Source organism: Amphimedon queenslandica, unplaced genomic scaffold, assembly GCF_000090795.2.
Source record: "Amphimedon queenslandica unplaced genomic scaffold, v1.1 AMPQUscaffold_13521, whole genome shotgun sequence".
In the NCBI taxonomy this organism is placed as follows: Eukaryota; Metazoa; Porifera; class Demospongiae; order Haplosclerida; family Niphatidae; genus Amphimedon; species Amphimedon queenslandica.
The window spans coordinates 1141766-1166551 of NW_003546243.1; the positions used below are offsets into that span (position 1 = coordinate 1141766).

At 35.9% G+C, this 24786-nt stretch overlaps 4 protein-coding genes across 4 annotated transcripts; 3 read left to right on the forward strand and 1 right to left on the reverse strand.

The window, feature by feature from the left end:
- The first annotated feature begins 3539 nt into the window (after positions 1-3539).
- On the forward strand, positions 3540-5083 carry LOC105316929 (bone morphogenetic protein 4-like). The gene is made up of 2 exons (XM_011412235.2): positions 3540-4074; positions 4127-5083. The coding sequence occupies exons 1-2, from the start codon at positions 3849-3851 to the stop codon at positions 4969-4971; spliced, it is 1071 nt and encodes a 356-aa protein (XP_011410537.1). The 5' UTR covers positions 3540-3848; the 3' UTR covers positions 4972-5083.
- Positions 5084-5656: 573 nt separating this feature from the next.
- Positions 5657-7062, forward strand: LOC105316932 (bone morphogenetic protein 4). The gene is made up of 2 exons (XM_011412239.2): positions 5657-5993; positions 6049-7062. The coding sequence occupies exons 1-2, from the start codon at positions 5732-5734 to the stop codon at positions 6903-6905; spliced, it is 1119 nt and encodes a 372-aa protein (XP_011410541.2). The 5' UTR covers positions 5657-5731; the 3' UTR covers positions 6906-7062.
- Positions 7063-10116: 3054 nt separating this feature from the next.
- On the reverse strand, positions 10117-24767 carry LOC100635377 (uncharacterized protein C4orf22 homolog). The gene is made up of 8 exons (XM_003382398.3): positions 24623-24767; positions 24470-24523; positions 24278-24354; positions 22888-22981; positions 22666-22743; positions 20753-20872; positions 13059-13133; positions 10117-10355 (listed from the first exon to the last, which is right to left on the reverse strand). The coding sequence occupies exons 1-8, from the start codon at positions 24734-24736 to the stop codon at positions 10260-10262; spliced, it is 708 nt and encodes a 235-aa protein (XP_003382446.1). The 5' UTR covers positions 24737-24767; the 3' UTR covers positions 10117-10259.
- Positions 21140-22208, forward strand: LOC109580625 (E3 ubiquitin-protein ligase TRIM71-like). Its single transcript, XM_019994024.1, has one exon. It carries the CDS (start codon positions 21206-21208, stop codon positions 22061-22063), a length of 858 nt encoding a protein of 285 aa, XP_019849583.1. The 5' UTR covers positions 21140-21205; the 3' UTR covers positions 22064-22208.
- Positions 24768-24786: the final 19 nt, after the last annotated feature.

Sequence of the window (24786 nt, forward strand, 5' to 3'; positions counted from 1 at the left end):
GAGTAAGAGGGTGTTGGCACTGTCAGTATGTAGGAGTACTTACATTATGCTTTGGGCATGTAATAATGTTTGTAGAAGCACATGCGGGATGGGATGGAGAATCCATTAAGTGTATGTACGTGTGTATATATCCTGAGAGTAGGCATACATCAGTTGTCGCTACTTCTAACAAAGTTCAAATAAAGTAGAGAGGGGAGAGGTCGGATAATTGTATTTGTGTTTGAGGGAGGTGTCCATAATGAAGGATAATAGCTTCACACAATTCGTTATTATGTTGTTTGAAAACACTTGATTCATTTGTGGCCCTCCGCCTTAATGCCATAGCTTTTATGTATTGCATTGAAGAATGCAGCACTCCTTTGAGATGCATGACATGACAGGATTGATTTTGTTTACGCAAAACATTATTCCTGCTTGTTGTGCATCTGTGTTGTTGTTGTTGCAATGCATGCATGTATACGCTAGCTGTATTATAAGTATTCTGTTATCCTTTTTTGTAAATGCCTATCAGTTTATTTCAGTTACCATATACTGTGCTTACACTATCATTTTGCATGTGTATAATTTCTGAGTTGTGGCTAAAAGCAATTCACACGAATGTTACAAATAATGTTGGAGAGCCACTCTGAAATCACCACCACAGTTACTACCAGCAACATTACCTGCGGTTGAGGACTTGGTGGTTTTACAAATTATCTTTTGTTGTCTAGGCAAAGCACACAATTATGCAAGCATTTTGTTGTAATGACAAATGTGATTAGTAGGGCCTGTGGTTGGTTCCGGCTAGCTATTGTGGTTATAGTATTATCCCATTGTGTACATGTGTACTTATCCTTTATAGTTAGTCCTAACATCATTAACCAAATGACTAATAACGTGAACTCAGAAATGCTATTATGATTTATGATAAACATGACGTCCATCTGTATTAACAGCTTCCGCTAAATATATGTGTGTCATTCATTTTTAAGGAATCAGGAAGTGTAGTGAATGGTACAGCATCCATATCGGTGGTATCACAATACAAACTGTGTGCCCTAATAGTCAGATGATCTCGTATCATTGTGGTATCATTTACCAATAAAGTAGAAATGGTACCGGGTATGCATGGCACATGAATCACATAATGAGAAAAAGCCATGACACATATAATGTGATTAATCTTAATTCGTAAGTGATGTATGCAGCTAGTTAGATTAGCTAAAATCTATTTATACAACCCGTGACTCTCTTTAGGATAGCTGCTACGCTTTGTTTGTACTAGACCTTGCTCAATTTACCTCATTATTCTACTTATACAGACCATTCGTCAAAAGCTTTTTAATTGCATCCACTTATAATCAAATATTATCATTATATCCTAAAGTTTCAGTCCTTCATCAATAACCATTAATTAGCTTAGTTGCAACAAGGCTTCAATCTTTACACGGTCGGCGACAGAGAAACCGGCGTAGGTGTATTATTATTGCATTATAATTATTTATTTACATTCTCACTCCCTCTCACTGTCTTGACGAGTGTCAATATGTACTTATTAGTCATTACTATGTGTGTGTGTATGTGTGCGGAAAATGTTTCAGCTAGCGTGTACCATTAGTGCCAATATTTACTGTCCCTCGTAGGCATTAATTCAAGTTTATTGAATTCAAGACACAATAATGACCATCACTAGATTGCTCAAACTGTTTGTTATATATAGATCAATGCTAACACGTCACTCAATACTCTTTTGCTACAGTGCAACGTAAATGACTTAAGTACTTTATTGTAACAAACACCCACTTAAGCACTAGAATTCATTCTTTGTTTGTGTTTGTGTGCATAATGAGTGGGTATGTTTATGTGTGTGTTATTAACGTGACTCATATCAAACCAACAGAAACCACACAGAACCTCTGTAGCTATCTATTTCCACCTCTGCATTGTATGAGCTTTCAGTATTTACTGAAAACCTTCTTAACCACACACATGTACACACACGTGACCTGCAGCCTGCTACTAATACTCTAAGTATTGATTATGTGGACATGAATATCGTTCGTGTCGTGTTTGTGAGAACCACATTATAGGGTATGTACCTTTAGTCCATGTGATTAGGAGTGAAGAGACCATTACAAAAGGTAATATTTCTCCCTTCTCTCTTATCTCTCCCACATTAAATATTCTTGCTTAAAAAAACAAATCCTATTGTCTTTGGCTCATTTGTGGTCACACTGAAATAACTGACCTCTTTTAAGGAAATTCTATACAAGAATATCTTTCCTGTTCTTGTCCCTTTTGAAATTAAATTATTATTCCCAAAGCAACTGATATTGCTACTATTTTTATCTGTAATATTACTGTCTGTCTGCAATGAAAGGATGATTACAAGATTTATTTAATAAAAATTAATTTTTAGTGCCTAATTAAGTTTAAGATAATGCAAAGCTGGTTCAAAGCCATCACAACATCAAAGCCATTTGCTACAAATGGAAACACTTTCAATATGGGATGCATCTTGATGGTAATTTCCCTTAAAGTTTGCTCGAAGCAATCATTACAATTAATTGCACATTAGCTTACAACACATATATTAACAAACATGATCAATACACGAGAGTATATTTGTGTGTTTGTCTCGGGTCAGGTGTATTGGTTGGTTTAGATTTTGTGGGCACTCCTCTATCAGCTTTTCCTAGAATACTGATATACAGTGCTAGACATAGAGTGGCACTTGAGAGTCCGTTCGAACGAAAGGCATTGAGGCAACATTGTAGTTGCAATTAGGATGTATCGGGGCTTGTAGAAGAGGTTTAGGGGGTTTTCGTGGTTCAACTTCAACCGAATGCAGACAAGATAAACTGTAGTCTGTTTGTGAATGGAGCCCAATGAACACCGGAAGGCAATGTGTTGTGTGGGCATGATAAACTAATGGGTCTGCTGCAAGGTTCCAATAAGGAGTGCTAGAGCATTACTGGATACACACTGAAAGAGACATGATGCAACTTGTTTGCAAAGAACTAATGTGTGCATAGACTCTGATGACATCCATCTATAAGCCTAGAATAACACTATGGGTATTCACTCAAGGACTTGTGTGGGCAATGAATTAAACTCAATTGAAACTAAGTCCCCAAAAAAGGACATCCTAAAATGCTGAAATAGCCAAGTGTGTACTTGTACAATTAAGGATAATTGCAAAGCTAAATATGATTCTGGCTATTTCCTTTTTACTATGTATATTAAATGATAACATAACTAGAGACAACAATTTCCAAAAGTACACCATTCCAATGTAAACACACAAGCCAGCTACATTGGTGCTGCCTGTCATGTGCTTCACATTTTTCTTTAAAACAAGTAGTTTGGAAACAAGTTCCGGAACAGATATTAGATAATTATCATGTGTTAAAAACAATCAGTGCATTTACGAGTGAGCTTTGCATACATACCCCAATGGAAAGGATGTTTGCTTTATGATTTTGTTTACTTATCTTTAGCTAGTTTCCTGAATTACATCACTGTTACATTAACTCCATTTCATTGGAGGTGCTTCCTTAAAGCCAAGTATAGATCTACATGAATGCACAAATTATGCTGTAATGCATTGCTCTTTCTTTTTTCCCTCCTTAAAAATTATATTTCCCTCTCTATCTATTGAAAATGATCCCTATTGCTACTGATTATTCGTGGTTGCTACAGTTTTCCTGTTAAATACTATATATGATATGAAACCCAGACAATGTTTCCTGGTTCCTATAACATAAAAGGAGCTTCAAGTGGCAGTTGAACTCAGAAAAATCATCAGTGCAGATAGCTACATTATAGTCACAAGCAACTCATCATCTTAAATTCTTCAAGACTTGAAAATGTCTTTCTTGTTTGGCTTTTATTTCCTCCTTCTGTCATTGGCATCAATCAGTTTATCTTTGCCAATATATCATGACACAGTCCTCCAAGAAGCACCAAAGGAAGCACCATCAGTATCTCCATATGTTCTATCTCTTTATGAGTCCTTTGCTGCTGAATCTGAACAACAAGAAGAATATCAGTATAATATTCTTAGGTCATTTGAGAGAAGTACACAATTTAGAGGTGAGTGTCATGTTTACACTTAAGATATAAGTGTATATATTATCATTAATAGGTTGCAAAGATTCTAAGTACACCTTTACCTTTAACATGTCCTCAATACCTAAGGAAGAAGACATCTCAAAGGCAATATTCAGAGTTTACGTAAATATTTCCACTTCTTTCTCTTCATCACAAGGTAGTGCCCAAATAACTCTTACCTCAAACGATTCTAAGCTCTATACAAAAGTCATCACACCCAATGAATCGCAGTTTGTTGATTTCCCAGTTCAGCAGCATATACAGGACTGGCTGAAGAACGGGCAGTTAAAGTACCTTGTTAACTTGGGTGTTACAATTGATTTAGCTAATGGACCATTGGAATGCTACAACAAAGATATGAACATTGTCTATGACAACACACATGATAATACTCAGCCTTCACTTGTTGTCTATTCTTATGATGGCAATGAGAACCTGGATGAACTGAATAAAGCTATCAGCATCATCCAAAGTACAGAAAAGAATGCCAATCAAAGAAATACACGCTCCTCTGGTACATCAAATGGAGAGTGCCGTAAATCAGAACTTACGATTACAAAGGAACAGTTAGGACAAGTATTGGGTGAGCAAATTCTATTTCCTGACTTTTTCCCGTTAAATGTCTGTGGAGGGTGGTGTCCGTCCAATAAGTACATGAAGCAACTCAACTCTATCATACTGTATCACTTATTAGCTACTCCTAGCGAAAATGGTGAAAACCATATAGCCAACAAATCCAAGTACTCAAAGTGTTGTGTGCCTACAAAATACACAAATGTTACTCGTGCAGTAATTGGAATCAATGGAAGTATCTATAAGAAGGCCCCTATCACAGCACAAGAGTGTAGTTGTGTCTATACTTATAGTCAGGAAAGCTGAGGATCTGTGCTCTTTTGGACAATAAAATAATTTCTATCTCATTCTTGTAGAGTAATGTATTATGACGGCTTTATTATAATTTGTATACATATATAGTTTTATTCAATTTCTATTTATATACTTTATTTATAATTATTATTGGCATTAAATTTGAAAAAATGTAGAGAAAGAATAACATTGCCCGTCTACATAAGCATCTAATACATGTGAACTCTCTTCCCTTACATAATTCAGCCATCATTCTTACGTAAACAATGAATTTTTTTGGGAGCTAAAAGGTTATTGACAACTTTCAATAAACAGTTGTAAAATTTTCACTTTAGTTCAATAGAGTTGTTATTATTGTTGCAAGCACTGAATTATTAGCTATAGGATATAGCTAAATGGTTAACAGACAACTTATAATACAACTTCTGAATTGCATGACAACAACTTTGCGCCGTGCATATCAATTGATATTAGTAATATAACTTGTCATAGACATGAGAATTCCTTTGCAAATGATAGTCACAACATTTTCAAATCACTTGAAAACACATAGTCTTAGAGGCTTTAAAGTTTTTATGTTGATTATATTTATTGATGCAGCAAGGAGATGGTTTCCCCCCTATTAGAATCCCTAGAGGTGCTCATTTCCGTTTTTGGAGTATAAAGGAGGGGTGCCGCGAGATTTGCTGGGTATCAAAAAATCAAGCAAACGATAGCCACAGAGCTTTCCGACCCTTGTAGTTCATATATTTAACAAAAAAGTGTTCAGAAAATGTTTACCTCTTCAGTAAACTTCTTTTTGCTCCTCTTGTCACTGGCAACATTGACAATGACCTTTCCAATCCTGGAGAAGCAGCAGCTCTCAGACGCTGAGCCTCATCGAGACGTGGTCCTCAGAGAGTCAGGGGATCCCCAGCCAAGGCTAAAACCATACGTTCTCTCTCTCTTTGAGTCTTTCGCAGCTAATGCTAAAGAGCAACCTGATCGACACCGCTACAATACTCTAAGGTCGTTTGAAATTACCAAGGCTCAAGGTGAGCAAGCTGACATGTGAATCCATGCATGCATTACATTCTTTATCATTAATAGGTTGCAAAGATTCTAAGTACACCTTTACCTTTAACATGTCCTCAATACCTAAGGAAGAAGACATCTCAAAGGCAATATTCAGAGTTTACGTAAATATTTCCACTTCTTTCTCTTCATCACAAGGTAGTGCCCAATTAACTCTCACCTCAAACAATTCTAATATCAATAAAAAAAACATCACAACCAATGAATCGCAGTTTGTTGATTTCCCAGTTCAGCTGCATATACACGACTGGCTGAAGAACGGGCAGTTAAAGTACCTTGTTAACTTGGGTATTACAATCGAAGCTAATGGGCCATTGGAATGCAGCAGCAAAGATATGGGCATTGTCTTTGATGATGCAAATGATTCCACACAACCAACTCTCGTTGTCTATTCTTTTGATCACGATGAAGATAGACTCTTAGAGAAACTAAACAAAGCAATCAGCGAGAAAATGAACAGTTCAGAGAGCACAGCTGATGCTGATAGAACCAGACGATCCGCCGGCAAAACAGTTTCAAAAGGAGATTCCGAAGAGTGTAGTAAATCAAGCCTTTCAATCGATAAAGGACAGTTGGCGCAAATATTAGACATAGAGATTGACTTCCCTGAAACCTTTGACCTCAACGTGTGTGGTGGACATTGCCCAGGATCTAAATACATTAACCAGTTCCATTCTAAGATAACATACCTCTTACTGGCCACTTCCGAAGTTGAGCATCTCGCAAACAAACACCTTTACTCCAAAACCTGCGTTCCTACAAAATATCATTCACTCAACTATATAAAATTTGATCAAAATGGTAGCGTCATAAAAACTCTCGATCAGTTCAGCGTGGCGGAATGCAGCTGTGTATACTCTTACTCGGATTAGATGGTGTGAGAGGGCCCTACTCTCTCTCTCTCTCTCTCTCTCATCAGACAATGTTTGGCCCATATGGTTTTATCAGACCTAAATTTCTTTGTTTCTTTTTCTCTCCTTGCCAACCAAAAAACAATACATGTATAAAGTTAACTAGATATGCATTGTATCATATTATCATTATAATTATATTAATTTATTATTATTATTATTATTATTATTGCTATTATTACTATTTTTGTTTCAATCACTTAACTGTATCATTAATAATAAAATCACACATTTCAAAGCAAGACACAGCCAAAAAAAAGTCACAGAGAAAAGAAGGAAAAAGGGAGGGAATCTATTTGTTACCAAACTATTGAAGCAGTATGCACACAACACATACTCTCATCAGTACCTCTTGTTGATTGTGTCCACTATCAAATGTTGGCTTACTGAAAACATAATACCAAATGCCACTGAGCCTGAGGTGTGTACATGTCAACCAGTTAGGAGGGCTAGCTAGGATACGGTGTTATCGATAACAAAACTTTTTATTGAGGACAAGTATGTGCGTCAAAGTAGGAATAATAGCCAGTGGTTGTTTTGGTATGCATTTCTCTGTAGTTGATAATTGAGATGAGAGTACACCCATTGGTCTTGCCATTAAACAAACACACTTTAAAAGAGAGAGAGAGAGACAGAGAGAGTGAGACCAAAGGACACCTGCTCCTACTTGATAAGCCAAGCCCAACTAGCTATACAAACACAGCAATTATCTATACAAACAAACTGGAGAAACAAAAAAGAGAGAGAAAATTGAGAGAAGATAAGTGAAAGAGAGGGAGAAAGAGAAAGACATAAAAAGATTGAAAGGTATAGAGAGAGAGAGCTTTAAAGGTAAATGTACTCTAGGCGTTAAATATCTCTAAATCAGTGGAAGTTGTAAAGTTTAGAAAAACAAGTAACCATTTATCAGTTAGGCCTCAGATGATAATAGTAGATTAGTCAGCAATAGGTTGTTATTGTCTCAGTATAGACTTAATGGCATGTGTACTGTCATAATAAGACAGAATGGGGTAGTATAGCCTCTCTACATATCATTATAGTAAATTAAACATGTACATGTACATGTACATGTATGTGCATATCAAAATGTTTGCCATGTCTGTATTGGGTGTAATAGTTGGTGTGAATACAAAAGGACTTTGTGAGAGTCATAATAATAATAATAACAGCTGTTTCTTGTATTTATTAGTATATTGACCAGAAAGAGAGGATTGACATACCAATACTAATTACAAACTCTTTAAAACCAAAATTGATTAATTGCCTCAATTAGATTCCCACCGCCCTTGCTTCCCCTTCTCACATACAGAGATAGAGAGAGAGCAATACTCTATGTATTAAGATGAACACCTGGTAAACTCTGTCATTGGTATTGTTAGTATAGTAGAGTAGTAATATCAGGCTGATGAGGGCAATTGTAGCAACAGCGTCTGAGAGTATACTTATTGTAACACATCTGGCCATTTGTATATCATACAACATCCTTCCTATATTGCTAGCTTGCTCGAATATACATGTACATGTACATGCATTTATCCTTAGGCTACATGTGAATGTGCAATAATGAGCAGTCTTGGATGGAAAGAATAATGGAAGAGACAAAAAGAGCCAGATGACTAGAAGAGGGAAACTGAAGAGAGAGAGAGAGAGAGAAAGTTTTCATACAACAGAATCAGTCAAAGTGAGCGTAACTTTCACAGTGGCTATGACAACTAAACAAGAAACCATTAGGAGAGAAGGTTAAGGGCGAGAGTGGGTATACGATAATTATGTGTAATTTTCGATGTCTGGTATTAGCCACACCTATAAACAATGAATTTTTCGATAATTGAAAGAAATTAAAAATTTGAACCAGAACATACAGTATATGTAACTACTCACAAAATATTCCAATCAAAAATACATTGACAATGTAATCAGGTGGCTCAACTAGACCAGAGCCTAAACATCAGATACATGTTCATCCTTTTAACAATAATAAGGAAAATGTCTAGTCTGTAAGTGATTAACAGTAGTGAGGGCTAATGTCAGCAGACTTGATGACCTTTAGTCTATAGGAAGGATTAACTTGCCAGCCAGACAAGAAATGGATATATACCATCACCTAATGAACCAACCCACTTCAGTGAGTCAGTGATAGCATTAATATACAAAGCATTAGGATTAGCGATAAGACTAATGTGTGGATCAGTGTAATGGGATCGGCATTAGAAGTACAACGGAACGACAATGAGAACGGCACATAAAAGGGTAAGACAATGATTGTCGCAAGACTGACTCGCTAGTGAGACAAGACAGCAATTAAGTCTAGACTACAATTTAAAGGAAATGGTGACTATTATTGACACGTTCCGACCTTTGCTATAGTCAATAATATGAGCACTTATCCTGTGACATCTACCCAGGTGTGAGCGACCCTCTTTATCACCAGCCCTGCTATAATGTGAAGTGGGAAAATCCAATTAGAAAACAAGCCACTAATTACTAAACAATGCAACGCCTAATGATATTGGCTTTTAAAAGAACTACATGTACATGTAAATATTTATACACAAAGAGAAGACTAAGAGCACAGCTAATGATACTGTATACAAAGTGTGATACAACACTTGGTGAGCACATCCTCTCATTAGTCCATTATATTTGCACACACACTACCACGTACAAGTAAGACTTACATGTACGCACACACAAATAAATGTCATCACTACGAGGAAAAAGGTGAAAGAGAGAGGGGGAAGATGGACAGAGAAAAAGGAAAACACCCAAATTGTACAAGATAGAGTTGTATGTACATGTATGTAGAAGCATGACATCCTCACACACATTAAGCTTCAGTTTTGTCTTAAAGTACAAGTACATGTACAAAGATGCATAATTATCATAATTAGTGACATATGGTTTACTAATGGGATACACTACAACAATAACATGCAGACACAGTTACGCATAAGCAACAGCTACCACTACCGAGTATGGTAGTCATTGGAGCATTTCCTTCTTTATGCTGCTAATGATGACATTAAAGGAGGAATGATTGTTCTGTGAAGGACATTGTACTACTATCAAGAAGGATAGCTACAGGACATATGGAGAGGAAACCAAACCTGTCAAAGAGAAATCACACACAACACTTTAAGAGGAAACTGAGTGCATACCACTGATACAAGGATCTAATGAAAGTTCTGATTTAAGATATCACTAATAAATTTTTATTAAATGTACACTGTACATGGTTTAAAAAGCTACATGCATGTAGCTACACATACAGCTACTACTGTATGAAGTACTGTATCCACAATATAATCAATCAAGTTATGCTTTTCTTCTAGTGATATGATCGTAGAGGATAACATGGATGTATTTACTAGTTACTACTTGAGTACGAGTGGTATTATCACCTGGTGATGCCTACACACAAAAGAGATTGAGAGAGAGAGAAATGAGAAAAAAGAAAATTAGTGGTCGATGCTGACTAAGGAATTACTAGTACAGTACATGTATGTACACGTGAATGTGCATATTAATCTTTATTAAAGTATTGTACATGTACTGTATGTACATATACATGTACATGTACATGTACAAAAAATACCCTATGAACATGAACCATAATATGTCAGATAAGGAATGAACATTTAGTATAGTATAATAGAAAGATAAGATTCCACCACTGGATGTGTGTATACATGACATCAGCCATTAACATACACCAACATGTACATGTACTTGTACTTGTACTTGTTTGATAAACTAATTAACCCACAGCCAACCAATAACGGAAAGGTTAACAACCCAGACTAGTCGATAAGAAAAAATGTGACACATGTACATGTACATGTACATGTATGTATCACATGTACATGTACATGTACATGTACATGTATCACATGCGTGAGTGGAGGAGAGACAAAAAGACAAATGGTATGTGGCCACTGGCGGAACTCTATTGTTAGTAGGAGCAGGTGTTCACAAAATATGCCTCCAGGTATTACAAATTATTTTATAATGCAGAACTAGTAGGCGTAAAGTTGCTTAATAAAACAAATAGGATGGTATTAATATTGCACGTTAGAGAAAGGAATGACAATTAAACTGTGAACATTAGCAGGTGTGCACCCATTCAATATATTCTCATTGAAACTGGACATCAAAGAAACCGAATGGCCAGTCATTGTAGAGTCCGTGTGTACATACAGTGAGTGACATATGAATGGGACCATGAATCCACAAACTTAATTATGCTCATACCAGTATTGAGTAAGGGGCAAAAAAGGTAAAATTTCATTTGGAACATGCAAGCTATAGAGGAAAGGTGACCTGAACCCTAATAACTGACTCTATGCATGAAGGAATGCACTGGATATCTAATATGCATACACTTGATGACATACAGTACACTTGATGAATAGTAAATCCTTTAAAGTCATTACTATTTACGGAGGTCAAAGACCATCATACTCACAAACTACATGAACTATAGTCACGATGTACCTGTATAAGGTGACCTGAATCCTAGCAGTGTAGCTTGAATCTGAAACACACTATCATTGGCACATGGGATTGAGACAATACTATAAGTGATCTCAATACTACTACATGTACATCACATGTAACTAATGATCATTTGATTTCCTCTTTTTGCTTCGCTTAGGGCATTTTGTAAAAGTACATTGCACAAATGCACATACATGTACATATACTTATTAATAATGAAATGAAATCATGATGATCATTGGTTTATTGTTATGATAAAGGGACTGAGCTGATAGCCTCCAACTAATGTCAACCAATTATTGGATTATACAGTACATGAACACTATTGAGTTAATAGAACACACCTAACCACAGGTGGTGAAACATATTAATATTTAATTATACTGACCTACCACAGCACCCAGCCACACACCCTGGATATATGTACATGTACAATGATATTATTTTCATTAACAGTATCAATTGTTCCTTTCTATTTCTCATTCTCAGTTACACGTACATGTATACTACACGTGTACACGTCTTCTCTTCATCGATACATGTACATGTACGCATAGACCCTACTCTTCTTCTTTACAGTTTCTCCACCTCCTCTCAAAATAAATAATTCAAGAGACTATTAATTATCAAAATGACCTCTTTCTTGGAATGTCAAAGTACAGTCCTAGAGAACATCATCAAGTTACATTAGTTTTTTAAAAGCCAGGCAATGCAATGCTAAACTGTAAATATTATGCAGGTCAATCTCTCTCTCAGTAAAAATCAATTACTTTCTAAATACATGGGGATCAAACAAGGCCAGTGGTATGAATAACAGCCATAGCAACAAGTAATAGGATATGATGTTCCAGAGTTGTACAATGTACCCTCCACACACACAAACATCATATAACATAATTATAGTGTTTGTCACGCTCTCACGACACTGTGGGGTATGCGTCTGTTTCTCACTCCCAACAAGCAAGCAAGTATGGCAAGGATTATAAATCAATCAAACGTACACGTACATGTATGATGTTTTTGAGGAACAGGTGACACTAGGAAAGGTGTGCAACATGATTGCAAGTACAACAGTATATCAAGGACACATGTGCATGTGCATATACAGCTAGTGGATACATGTACGTGTACTTCAAAGGAAAAAAATTGATTAAGTGGAGGGAGGCTATATACAGTGGAGTGATGTATGCTCACTATCATTAATATAAAATTATGTCAGTATAGCAAAGAAATAATTGATAGCTAATTAGAGGATGTGGGATTCATATCATGTGTTGTGTGGGTAAATGTGTATAATCACAAGGTAGAGATCCTGTGATTAGTGTGTACACAAGTGTAACAATGGTCATGCGCTGGATTGCAAATGCTAAAGGTTATCAGTTACCAATGTGTACTCTTGGAATGATCTAACCAACTGGTGACATGTAGTGACTGTGAGACATTACCAATTATGGCTAAGATCTTAAGAGAATTGGACACAAACAACCAATGGAATTTATAATCTTAAAGCCATTGGATAAACAATTGTAAAATATCATAGCTGTGAGCATTCCTGTGGTAAGTACTTCCAGTCTTTCTCCCTCTCTTACAGAAAATAATTTCTTTCCCTTTTCTTACCTTAGGATCAACGTTGATGACTTTTCTGTCTCTCTTGTTTTTGAAGATCAGCCCGATTGTTGAGTCAGCAATAATCTAGAGGGAGAGATGGCAAACAGTGTGTGAGTCAATGTCAGTGTAATCTCATTACATGTACAAGTAGCTTTGCAAACAGTCTCCTTTGTTATCCGCCCGCCTGTTCCATAATTCCCCCCTCTTTCCTTATTCACATCCAGGGATTGTACATGTATACATACAACAAAACAATCACTACATCCCATTTAATCAACACATACACGCAATATCCTAATTTCCAGACACACACAAGGAGTAACTACTCGTATACAATGTATGCATGACTACTGTAGTGTGAATGAGTGGGTGAAATGTCTGGATATGTATGTACATGTACATGCATACACTGCACAACTTAAAAATCAATAGCGACTGGATCATACGTCCTGTAGCTGTATAAACATACTCTACTGGACTGTTGGGCACACTCGTGATGCGATGAGAATTAGAGATTATATCAAAAAGCCTCAAAGACAAGACATTGATGCATGTCAAAGAAGGTGTGCCTATAAGTGATGCTTTGATGATGGCAATTACAGTGCACTAATAAATGCTGTCAAATGACACAGCAGTTATGCTTTATAAGCAGTCACTACAGTCCCCAGTAATACTATACTACCAGTAAACAACATTAGCCGTGGAGGAGGAGTGCTTATTGGACAAAGTAAATATACTAGCAATTAAAAATTAAACATTTTTGCTTTATTATAATAAATTTGAGACTGGAAAATAATGAAGAGCAAACAGTGTGTGGTTGTGTGTGTGTGCAGGTGTGGGTACAGTTGCACAATTATCTATCAATAAAATCTCTAACGAATGCCTGCAAGTGTTATTGGTCAATTTATAAAGCTATGGACTACAGCAACTACTACTGTACATGTACATGGTGCAAGACATGTATGCATGTATTCTGTTACATCATTACTCAAAGGAGCTCTCACTATGAATTCAAGGTTCTCTATAGAAAACAAACTATAACAAGTTTCATTGAAAGTACATGTAGGGAGAAACCTACATCTGTAGTAAATAAACCAGTATTCACATTATTTACTTGAGTAGTAAATAAATACAAGCGTATGATAAATATTTTTATAGGCTAAGGAGAAAAGGTAAGGGGGAATACAGTCAGTATAGGGGTCAACCTTGAACTGTGCCAAGTGCTTCTGTGGTTTGACATTTGATAGTTATTGTATAGCAACAATGAGCCGAAATCATTCCCAATGCTGTACTTAGGTTTCCTTGTGTACAATAGGCTAACGAACCTTGTGATTTAATACTACAGTATAGCACATTGTTGTATGTGTGCATATATACAATGTGCATTTAAAAGGTTGGTAGGTTTGTGTAGCAAAAGTACAAAAATGATAAAAAAGAGGATGACAGAGAAGAAAGAAAGAGAGAGAGGAGATGACATTCCAGAGGCTACTGGCCAGAGGTCACAGCAAACAGGGATTAATTACAGACAAAACAAACACAGAGAACTCCCTCCTTCCCTCTCTCTCTCTCCTCATCCCACCACATTCTACGAAACACCTGCTACTTTCAACCAACAAAATATTTCAGACAAACGATCACTTCAAAAACAGTCAGCACACTCACTCAACAAATAACTACACAATGCCTTCAGTACTGGGTCAGTTAATCACTGTATATCAATGCCCACGAGGTAGACTACACTATTAATGACCTGTCTATTCTAGACGACATCTGTTTAAAATTCACCACTAAACCCTATTGTCATTCCTTAGGATGCAATGCATGTTACCATGCAGTGTACAAGTGCTCACTTTACTTTCCCATACAAGCAATGTATGAGTACATGTACATGTACACATGTACATGTACGTACAATATTGCTAGGTAACTGTTAGTATGAGAAAACATGTACACATGATCTTCCCTCTCTCTTGGAAAATTAGCTATGTGTACTTTATAAGTTTACTATCATGCATGTACCGGTATACCACAAATGTACATATGTACTGTACATGCAGACACGCGATAATAAAAATACAACGAAAGGAAGAAGCTGCACGATGAATACAGGATTAGGACATTATGTAAAGTTATAGGTAAGTCCTCGTGAGGTATTCACTGTACACAAAGTGATCTCATTCTATTAGTCTTCACATGATGATGGTATCAGGTCAATAAACCTACACATTAGTTCCTTTTTGTTCCATTAACCCGCTCCCTTTATCACGGGATCAATGCGAACAAAGGCATCCATTATTCAATTAACTATCAGTAGCTGTACGAGTTGTCAGTATCACATGAAACCGCAACTGACAGCTAATAATGGAATGTCCACCGGAATACCCATGTAAATGAAATTAAGTGAGAAAATAATAATAAGATCATATGTGGCATAAGGAATCAAAACAATTGCTTCCTTGAGTGTCTAATATATCCTTTATGAACATGCACACGTGTACATGAAGATGAAAGGATTGAAGAGATGTGCTAAAGAAAAAGAGAGAGAGAGAGAGAGGGTGCATGTATGTTACTGATGGGAAGAAAAAGGACACTGATTAACATACCAATAGCAACAACCTTAACAGAAAGACACGCAAACATTACAAGCATGTGTATTCTCCCTTCAGCCTTAGCCGATTCCCAAATGAGTTCAATAATATGCAATAGCAGGAGAGACACACACGCTCCAACATCAAATATACAAGTAGTATCAAGAGAGAGAGAGAGAGGAGGAGGAGGAGAATGTACATCTATATACAGTGTACATGTATATGTATGTACACTGTATATAAAGTATATGTAGAGTGCAATACAAGAGCTATAGGCATGAGGAGCCAGAATTCTGGCACTGTCTGACATAGTAGGAACACTAGAGACGTCTAGGATTAACAACAAAGTAAAATGATGACTAAACTGGGAAAACAATCTAACAGAGTGAGAGATATGAAGGCAAAGGATTAGGAGAATGAGCATATTCTGCTCCACCATATATGCCCACACAAAGAGAAGTGAAAGAGGACAACATACCTATTACGTATAGACTTACAGAAAACTGCATAATTCTACAGTGTTAACATCAATCAGTAGATAAAAGGGAAGGGCTGTGTATGGGTTTGTGTACTGGTATAGTTCAATGCTCTCCTAATGAAGATATTTTAATTGGCCAAAAAAAATGAACTATTTTGACCAAAAATGGCCACAAGAAATTCTAGATTATATAACGCTTTTGACGTTACATGTACATGTGTGCATGTAGCAATTATTCTCATGAAAAACTTTTGATTTATAAGCATTTTAAGAATTTTCAGATTTTGGCCAAAGACCAACAATCTATATGATATGTAGATGTAGATGTAGATGTACATGTACATTGCCAAAAATTGCCACAAGAATTCGTTATGCTAAAAGTCTTAAGCACAGTATACGCACGTATAGGAAAACCAAATCTTGAAACTAAAACAACATGTACATGTTCATAGTAAAAGATGGGAAACAGTAGTATAAAGGAGGTATGGTGCTGAGGTACAGTATGTACTGTATAATCCCTTTAATGCCCAGTTCTCATGTACACGACTTCCATATATAGGCAAAATTAAAAGAATTATAGAAAAGGGACGAGAGAGGGAGAGGGAATATAAAGAAGGAAATGTAATTAAAATTACAATATGTACAATGAATAAATGCTGATACAAATAAAGGGAATTAATAAGACCAATCTTTCCTTTCCCAAACAAGATGCTAAGAACAACATGCATGTTCTGTACATAAAGATGACTCAAAAATCAAAGAGATGATCCCTCAAAAGTGCAGGGACACATCATCACTTTACTTCATCAATCAGCTTCAGGAAGAGAAATAAAGACGACCTGTCTCCATTCTTTTCCTCTCTCTCTCCCTCTCAATTAGATTTGAGCAATGTAATGTACATGCATGTTCATAATGTACTCTCCTCGTACTACATGTACATGTACATGTACCTGTAACTCTAAGGTTTAGTGGCCACTGCATTACATAAAGACACCTACACTGTACATATGCTAATTGCTGATAAGCAAATTAAATTGTACATTAAAAGTACAAATGTACAACAAAAGAGGAAATAGTTTTGCATACTTAATAAGTAATGGGTTCTATCACCATTGGGTCTTAATAATAGCAATACTACTACTAATAATAATTATTACTGCAGTAGTCATACTGTACAACAGAAGAAGACAGAGAAAGGTCCCATGCAGCCAATAGAAATTAAATGAATTATGTCCTTGAGGGCATTGTAAGGTTACATAAAAAGGGAGAGAGAGGAGGAGAAACATGATATAAGATGTAGAGTCTATTAGATTTCAACCACATTAAAATTGCCACAGGTGCTACACAAACATGTAAGTGGATTAAGAAGAGTTTTTTATGTCTGTAATATGGTTTTAAATGTACTGCATTTCATGCACATATACATGTACAATGTAAAGAGATTATTCCAGTAATTAAAACATACACATGAAAGAACACACAATGCCATACATGTATGTCTATTTCAGACTAAGACATTTGTATGGTTTGGAGACTAGAGCATAATTATCTTGACATCATACACTTAATTAAAATTAGAGTCCTGCTAAACATTGATTAATGATAATTAATTGAGATGGCAAGTATGCACACAATGCACACGGATCCTACATGTACACTGTACATGTACATTGTACAGTGTATTGTATTTGAACTACAGGCAGTACATGTAAAGGGGAAGTAAGGGTGTAACACCTGTTGAGTTATGTGGGTCAGTATAAAGAGTCTTTGAGTAATTAGTGAATGAGAAACAGGTGCTTATAAGCACATACATGTACATGTACAATCAAAAGACCTTTACCATCACACACACACACACACCAACAAATTAATGTACATGTACATGTACAGTACATGTACATGTATACATGTACATGTACTATAATTGCAATCAAGGCAAAAGGAGGAAGACTAGGAGTGGTACAGTGTATGTACGTATATAAACTAAGACATCAATAATTTGTACCACACACTGATCAATCCTTTGATCATCTCTGTACTAATAACAAAAACCCAACGGAAATAAACGTACCCGTACCTGTACCTGTACACGCATGCACTATACATCAACTATGGACTAGAAAACTAGTTGGCTACAATTACATGTCCAATGACACTCTATATATCGTATTTCAAAGATTGATCCACCCAACTACCACCACAAACAAACAAAACCTTCATCAGATCAATCCTCCGGCAAGTCTGGCCCCATAGGCATGCAACTACAAGGCGGCATGAAAGAGCCATTCTTTTTGAAGGCACCACACTAAGAGACAGTTATGACTTGTCATTAATAAATATGATTAGGTTCTGGGATAACAGAGGTCTTAATGTGCATGCAAACACACTGTCATACTATGCATGTTCATGATGTATGTACATGCACATGTGCAGTACATGTGCAGTGCATGTATAGGCAGCTTTCAGTATTACATGCACAATGATAGAGCATGAAAAGGAGGTTTCCTGTTAGTGGTTGTAGCTATTAGAACAGGATTTAACACTTGTGAGAAAAAGTATCTAATTAAAGTATGATTATGAAGGAAATAGCAAGTCAAATTTACATAATCATGATCTAACGTATAATATAATAATGGTGATATAAACTACTCATTAGTGAATGAAAGGACTATTATGACACCATATCCCAATCAATTGACACTCTATCACGTATATGTACGTAATTACACAGTGACATATCAATCCTTTGATGCTTGATACAATAAGAAAATTGAAGAGCTTTCTATAGACATTATAATTATAGTAATTACATGTGAATGTGCTTCAGATGGGAACGGTGGTGGCATATGATGAACAAACAGACACAACAAAATAAAATTAATAAGTACATTAAGCTTACATCATACATTAGTCACTGACTCACATCACATACACACACATACTGTACGTCATGTAGTCGGACTCTAATTAAGAAGTCTAGAAATTGATATATTACTTTGCCAGACAGTGGTAAGTGTGATCTAAAATCTGAGGATAGTGACAATCCTTAGAGAGGCATAGCAGGCAACAACCATTCATTAATAACCACTCATCAACGCAATAGAAAAAGAGTTGAGACAACCACAAATACATGCGCATAAAAGTAATAATAATAATAATAATAATAATAATAATAATAATAATAATAATAATAATAATATGATGATGATGATGATGTGCATTCAAGTGCAGTGTATTTTACCAAAAATGACTAAGCTACAAATCTCCATTTTAATAATTTTTCTCTGATACATATACATACAGTATACTTATATGTTATATATAGAGTTTGAGCTAATTCCGATCAAATTTGTAAATTTTAGAAATTTTTAAAATTGCTTCAAAATCAGGTCAAACACCCTGTACTGTAATACAGGGTGTTTGTCCAAAATTCACCAAAAATGAAAAGGAGAGCATTCTGCATTTTTATAATTTTTTTCTGATACACATACTGTACACGTTCTTATGTTGCGTAGAAGTTTGGAGTCATTCCAATCAAATTTGAATTTTTTAAAAATTTTTAAAGTTGCTCAAAAATAGGGCCAAAGTCCCTTGTACATATGGCCTTTGGCAAAATTTTGGCAAAAACGACTAGGAAAGAATTCTCCATTTTTTTATCCATACATGTACATGCATACATGTTCTAATGTTATTTATCAAATTTGAGCAGATTTAAATGAGAATTAGATTTTCTACAAATTTTTTAAATTGCATAAATTCCAAATTTGGGCTAAAACCATGTACAGGCAAACTATGAAGCCACTAGCCAACTAGACAGATGATGACATAAAGAGAGAAACAAGGAAATAGGACGGAAAGATTGGTATAATACGTACAAGAGGGGAGACATTGAAGGCAAGCAAATAAGAACTAATTACAATCTATAATAATAGAAAGGATGTGCAGATCAAGCACTATATCCACCCACACAATAAGAGTTCTACTAACTACTATAGTAAACAGAGTGTCATGAAAACTGCTTCAGAACTATGTTTATCCTGGACAGATGCTAACTTGCATTGCAGAGTAGTTTAATCATTAATTACATTATTATTATTATTAATTTAAAGGGTATACATGTGTAGTAAGGCCTCTGTTGATAACGCTCACACATAATCCTGTACTCCACTAATCCCATTATGTGTGTATAGCCTGAACTTGATGGGACATCCCCAAGGATATGGAGTACATATGAATCCACTTGCAGCTTATTGCATAAGCAGGTACAAGTAGGTAGGATGTTTACAACTATAATTATAGTAGGTGTGCTATTATTACTATAATTTTTGCAATAATTGTTTTAGCAGGACACATCTTCATCAATTAGCTCTATCATGGATCATGGATGTAAGTGCTGCTTTGCTAAAAATAGCAACAAAACTAGCAACAATGACGTCATACCGACATAATCATAAACAAGCATGCAGTGTCAGCTATCATGTGGACACCACGCAATGCTACTACAACAACTCAATCAGTCACAAACACAATAATGGAATTACATGCACACGTAAACACACACATGTCACATAATGAAATACACATTACACAACATTTGTAATTATAATAATATAATTACAGTATGTTCATACATGTACCTCATAGTTTGGGGTTGAGTTGGATGTGCATATATTAGTGTCCCAGTTATAGAAGCTAAGGTCAGTGCGTCTTGGCAGGAGCTTTTTACGTCCTAAGAAGAATGGCTCAAAATCCTCAGTCTACATAAGACAAGAATATGATGATGTAACAGGATTAACACAGGATTAAGTCAAACTTAGCATAATGATATCAATATGTAGGGCTTACAAAATAAAGAAATTAAATTCAATTGGAATTTGCAAATAAATAACTTGATAATCTTTGCAAGGAAAATGTACAGTTGCACATTGGGCTAGATTTTCTAATTCCATGCCCTGTTTGTGTATGTGGAAAAGGAGGAGGTGAAGAGATGGCCCCATGAAACATGATACAGTATATTTAGTGATACACCCCCAAAACTATACACTAAAGTGGGTGTCACCAGATCTCTCTCTCTCTCTCTCTCTCTAAGAATGGCAGAGAATAAGAAGAAGACACAAGGAGAGGAGACAGCTGAGGAGAGAAGAGAGAAGATAAAGAGCAAAGAGAAGCAGACAGGATCAGTTACTGAGCTAGAGAGGCCCTGGGGCATAGCAACATTAGGAGACAAGCTAGCCAGTATAGAGTCTGACAAGCATTGCATTACAATATGCACCAAAGATGGGAACAAACTCCAAACTATAGCAGAGGAAGGAGGCAAGATGGGACAACTCATGGAGCCTACAGGGATTGCTGTGACAAACGATGGGCACATCCTTGTAGTTGATCGACTAAGAGTTCAGAAATTCAATGAGGAAGGGAAATGCGTTGCATCAGCTTCAGCAAGGAAATTAAACTTCCACACAATGCTTGGAGTAGCTGTGAACAAAGCAGACGGCCGCATATACATAGCTGACGCTGAGAAACACTGCATCATAGTAGTATCTCCTACCCTAGCCCTCTTAGAGACATTTGGATCGAAAGGATCAAAAAAAGGACAACTCAACAAGCCAAGAGGCGTAGCCATTGACTCAACTGGACGTGTCTTTGTAGTTGATGCTAATAATGATCGTGTGTGTGTATTTTCACATGATGGAAAGTACCTCTCATCAATTGAAGGAGAGCTGGATCGCCCGTCCGCCATTGCCATAGATAGCCATGACTTTGTGTACGTGACAGAGATGGTGAACGGTCGCGTGTTTGTCTATGATAAGGATGGCTCCTTTGTTCACAAGTTTGGAAGATGTGGGAGTAAAGAGGGAGAGTACAGTGGCCCACAAGGCATAGCAGTAGACAATAATGGAGACATCATTATTAGTGACACTTACAATAACAGGCTTTGTATTGTATGAGAACATACATGCAATAGTTACTTATTTTTTTATTACATGTACACGTATCACATTCTCCCATTAATTTTTCTTAATTAAATAGAACAAATTGACAATAAATGTACTGGTATTGTTATTCCATATGTTTAGAAGGATTAAATATCAACATAAATTAAAATAGTCATTTTTCTCGTGATGTACAGTACATGTACATGTACATGTACAGACGGTATACTGTACACGAATAAGTTACATAAACACAAGAAGGAAATTAATTATTGGGAAAAGAATCCATGCAATGGATAGGGAAATTAATATAAACAAACCGGCTTTAACAATAGATGAATGGTTACCTACACATACACATACACGTACATGTACATGTACAGGTACATTTAATTATAAGGGAAGAAAAGACAATGTAAGGGAAATGTAGGGACTATCTACTTATTCAACATTATATCAAACGATAGGTAATATATATTGTAATCTAATCAGGACAAGATACTTAAAAAGTTGTTAACCTCCATGTACATGTACATGTACATGTACATGTACAGTATAAAGTTTAATAATTAAATGTACATACTGTACGTGCTCTCTTTATGTATATCAATCAATACCTTTAGTCTGTGAGCATAATCAATGTATCCTGATATCTCTTGGCCCTTTGAGTTTCTGTCACGAATGAATAGTATAGTCTGTATGGTATGGCAATAGAACGAGAGGAAAAAATACAATCATACAAATTAACATGTGCATGTAAAAGAAGCACTGAAGAGTGGAGGGAAGCACTGAAGAATGGGGAAAGGGTATATGTACATGTACATGCATATTTAACTGACCGTCATCTTTCCACATCTGTTTGCTTCTTCTCGTTGAGCAAGAGCTTCCAAAAATACACACCCTTTCAAGTCTTTGCCAGTATGAGTCAGATCCCTACAAAATGATATAATATACACATAGTAACATTAATTAAAATTGAAGTTCACATTTCAGACAAACCACAATTAAAAATTTCCCAAGTACACGTATGGCTGGCATGAAACTACGTATACAATTGGTAACAGATGCTACCAATTAAAAAATCATAAAATACAAATGTGCATGTACATACAAGTGGTTACCTAAGTCAGAGTTTCCCACAGCCACAGGATTTTGGCATTGGGCTCATGGAGCTTCTTTTCAGTGGATTGTCAAGTTGCTCAAAAGTCCCTGTACTATAGTACAGGGACTTGAGCCAAATTTCGCCAAAAATGAAGAGGAGAGAATTCTCTATTTTAATAATTTTTTCTGATACATATACATGTACTTATGTTGTGTAGAAACTTTGAGTTGATTCCGATCAAAACTGGATTTTTTATGAATTTTTTAAAGTTGCTCCAAAATCAGGCCAAAGTCCCTGTACTATAGTACAGGGACTTCAACCCAATTTCGCCAAAAATGAAGAGGAGAGAATTCTCTATTTTAATAATTTTTTCTGATACATATACATGTACTTATGTTGTGTAGAAACTTTGAGTTGATTCTGATCAAAATTGGATTTTTTATGAATTTTTAAAGTTGCTCCAAAATCAGGCCAAAGTCCCTGTACTATAGTACAGGGACTTCAACCAAATTTCATCAAAAATTAAAAAGAGAGAATTTTTCTGATACATATACATATACATATACATGTACTTATGTTGCATAGCAAGTTTGAGTCAATTCCGACCAAACTTGAATTTTTTATGAATTTTTAAAGTTGCTCCAAAATCAGGCCGAATTTCACCAAAAATAAAAAGGATAGAATTCTCCATTTTTATAGATTTTTCTGATACATATACATATACATGTACATGTACTTATGTTGTGTAGCAACTTCGAGTTGATTCAGATCAAAATTGAATTTTTTATGAATTTTTAAAGTTGCTCCAAAATCAGGCCAAAGTCCCTGTACTATAGTACAGGGACTTTGACCGAATTTCGCCAAAAATGAAAAGGAGAGAATTCTCCATTTTTATAATTTTTTTCTGGTACATATACATGTTCTAATGTCTTGTAGAAAGTTTGAGCTGATTCAGATCAAAATGGGATTTCTTGTGAATTTTTGAAGTTGCTCAAAATGCCACGTACTGTCTTGTCAGCTCATGAAGCATGCTATTTAGCTCAATTAGCAAACCTAGTAATTACGTAATATTATATGTACATGTACTGTACATGTATCCATGCTACTACACTCTTCCTCTATTATACTTTGTTTGATCTCTTCTTGATAGTTTGCTAGCAGCTGCTGCAATTTTACGCGTCTCAAATTCTTCTCTCTTTATTACCTAACAAAAAACCAGCAGAGATGCAGCCCAGATTAATGAATTTAATCTGTAAATACAATCAAATATCTCTATCGCCCTCAAATTTTTTTACAGCCTGTACAACATCTCCCCTCACCTCTCCACTCCCCCTGTATCCCAGTTCTACAAGCTGCCTTGCAAGCTCTTCATCCTGTAAGAGATAATAACATCAGTTGGTAACAATGGCCTCTCTCTGTCAAGTAAAATCTCTCTTAAGATTTGTCCCCTCTCATAGTAAACTCAACAATACCTCTAGATAATAAAGATCAGTTGGGGTTATCTGTGAATCGAGGTATGCCTCGTATGTTGAGAATTCTGTGACTATACTGTCAGCCACACTAGGAGCTTCCTCGGCGGAGGCCATCTTGTTCTAACGTTGCCATGGACACCGCGCATGCTCAATATACAATAAAA

Coding starts and splice junctions, on each gene's coding strand:
- LOC105316929 (XM_011412235.2), top strand. CDS start 3,849: ATGTCTTTCTTGTTTGGCTTTTATTTCCTCCTTCTGTCATTGGCATCA. Junction 4,075..4,126: donor GAGAAGTACACAATTTAGAG/GTGAGTGTCATG, acceptor TATCATTAATAG/GTTGCAAAGATTCTAAGTAC.
- LOC105316932 (XM_011412239.2), top strand. CDS start 5,732: ATGTTTACCTCTTCAGTAAACTTCTTTTTGCTCCTCTTGTCACTGGCA. Junction 5,994..6,048: donor TGAAATTACCAAGGCTCAAG/GTGAGCAAGCTG, acceptor TATCATTAATAG/GTTGCAAAGATTCTAAGTAC.
- LOC109580625 (XM_019994024.1), top strand. CDS start 21,206: ATGGCAGAGAATAAGAAGAAGACACAAGGAGAGGAGACAGCTGAGGAG.
- LOC100635377 (XM_003382398.3), bottom strand. CDS start 24,736: ATGGCCTCCGCCGAGGAAGCTCCTAGTGTGGCTGACAGTATAGTCACA. Junction 24,524..24,622: donor CTGATCTTTATTATCTAGAG/GTATTGTTGAGT, acceptor TATCTCTTACAG/GATGAAGAGCTTGCAAGGCA. Junction 10,356..13,058: donor TCATCAACGTTGATCCTAAG/GTAAGAAAAGGG, acceptor TTTTGTGTGTAG/GCATCACCAGGTGATAATAC.